Source organism: Charadrius vociferus, unplaced genomic scaffold (genome assembly GCF_000708025.1).
Source record: "Charadrius vociferus isolate BGI_N301 unplaced genomic scaffold, ASM70802v2 scaffold421, whole genome shotgun sequence".
NCBI classification, from domain to species: domain Eukaryota; kingdom Metazoa; phylum Chordata; class Aves; order Charadriiformes; family Charadriidae; genus Charadrius; species Charadrius vociferus.
In genome coordinates, this window is record NW_009646959.1 from 10764 (window position 1) to 12903 (window position 2140).

Below are 2140 nucleotides of genomic sequence, written 5' to 3' on the forward strand. Positions count from 1 at the left end.
TTAGGGGGGAAAAAAAAAACGAAAAAAAAAAAAGAAAAAAACTAAACCCCAAGAATCAAGTTAATTTCAATCTGTGGTTAATGAATTTCTAGAAAAAAAATTCAGAGGGAGTTGTCAGCTGACAGAAATGTATTTTTAGGGAATGAAGTACGTATATAATAACATAAGGTATGGCCTTTAAAGCAAAGATAGCTGTAGATGAGCAAGTGCGTGGGCATCTCCATACTGGCAGGGTGGCATGGAGATAGGTAAATAGACCCAGGATGATGGAAACAAGCAGAGCAGAATCAACACTTTCTTCAGAAACATAGAGCAAGTGATGTGTCTTAGGTTTTGTGGAAAGGTAGGTTTATGGATACGCAGGACTCAGTCATTCAACATCAACTAATAAAGGCAGACTTTTGGATCAATTTCCTCCCAGTTTAGATGCAACCTGTAACCCTCAGGATCCCACTTTTATTGCTTGATCACTGACTTTTGTTTCATTGTGAAACCAGCTCTATTCAAACCACAGGAGTGCTGCACTCCACTGTTTCAAATCCATGTACCCTGGCTGAATCTAAATAGTCTCCTTATCTCTCCCTCCCTCCTCCCGGTTACTGCTAAACTGGAAACCCATCCCAGCAGGGCAGGTCTTCCCCACATAATGCTGATTCTATTTTTAGTTCTGCTTGTGTTGTCTGAACCTTGGATCTTGCTCATGTGAATAATTTTCCTCATTATCTTGTGTTCGTCTCTCCTCTCTCTCTTTTCTCCTTGTCTCACCGCCTTTCCAATCTGCTACAGCTGCTTGAATACTAAAGTAACTGAGTCAAACCACTTTGTCATCAGGAATATGTTTTCATTCTGTTATAACTCAATAATGTGATCTGTTTCTTGATTTCTTGCTGCCACACCTTGCTTCAGAGAAGAAAAATAGTAAGAGGTAGCACCTGGTGAGCACTTCTAATATTTCATTGTAGTGGTCAGAATCCTAAAGCATTTCCTCAGCTGAGTAAGGCTGGTAGAATCCAGCCCATAACCAATTAATTACTGTTTTCCTGACTCCTGATAAGAGCCAAAAACTTTTTGGTTTGTGCATGGAAACAGTTTGGGTGCGTTGGGGATATCTTGATTTTATTAGCACAATGCAAGTAGTGAATCGTCCAAGCAACGGGAGACATTATGCTTCCAAACCCAAGACAAGAACTCCATATGTAACCCATTTTAGATTAAAAAAAAAAAAAGTTATCAATCTGGACTCACCCCTGGCAGTGTCTTCTGTTCATGCAGTGCACTCTGGGCCTTTATAGCAGACTCCCTTTCGCAGTATGTTAGGAAGGCACAGCCTGTAAACAAAAGGCAAAACCTCAGTAAGAGCAGTGCTTCAGAGGGGATCTGTTTAAAATTGAGACGTAGAGCAAACCACTTTCCCGTCATCACCCCATTCCCAGTAAATCAATCATAAAAATCTCTCCTTAGTAGGTCAGTAATAAAGAGTCAAGAAATGAAGCTATCATCACTTCCTCTGAGCCCTGATGAAAAGTGAGCAACAGTGTGGCTATGAGTGCTTATTTTTGTTTGAGGATCTCAAAGAACACATACGGTGGCAAGATGGGGCATGAGATCCCACTCCTATTCCAGCAGCAGCACTGGGAACAAGCCCCCTACTGCCATATCATGCTGAATGTCTCATGCCCTTCTTTTGTACCAAGTTGTTGTGCTTTGGCCACAGCCGGGAACAAAGAACCACGCGGCCGCTCGCGCAACTCCCACAGCCGTGGGCAGAATCAGAAGGAATAAGGTAGAAACTCGTGGGTTGAGATAAAAGCAGTTTAACAGAACAGCAAAAGCAAGAGAAAATAATAACAATAACACCAGTAAAGGAATATACGAACGCGATTACAGTGCCACTGCTCCCCGACCGGACCCGGACCGCTGCTGCCCCCTCCAAGCAGAGACTTCCTGCCCCCTCGACCGGCTAGCTCACCCCTCCAAACCTGGGCATGGCTCACATGGCATGGAATACCTGTATCCCCTGCTGGCTCCTTGGGAAAATTAACCCCATCCCTGCCAGAACCAGGACATTATCCACCCCTTATTCCATACCATCTACACCATGCCCAGATCTTATAGTTCCCAATGAAATACCACCACTTCC

At 43.5% G+C, this 2140-nt stretch overlaps 1 protein-coding gene across 1 annotated transcript in view; it reads right to left on the minus strand.

Annotated features, from left to right (window-relative positions):
- Positions 1-1245: 1245 nt before the first annotated feature.
- The window catches only part of LOC104295449 (CUGBP Elav-like family member 4), a gene marked incomplete at its 3' end in the record, with an annotated part of 89614 nt that continues 88719 nt past the window's right edge, over positions 1246-2140 (minus strand). Inside the window, exon 2 of the mRNA XM_009895206.1 lies at positions 1246-1328. Coding sequence (XP_009893508.1) covers positions 1246-1328 — 83 coding nt within the window. The remainder of the gene's footprint in view (positions 1329-2140) is intronic.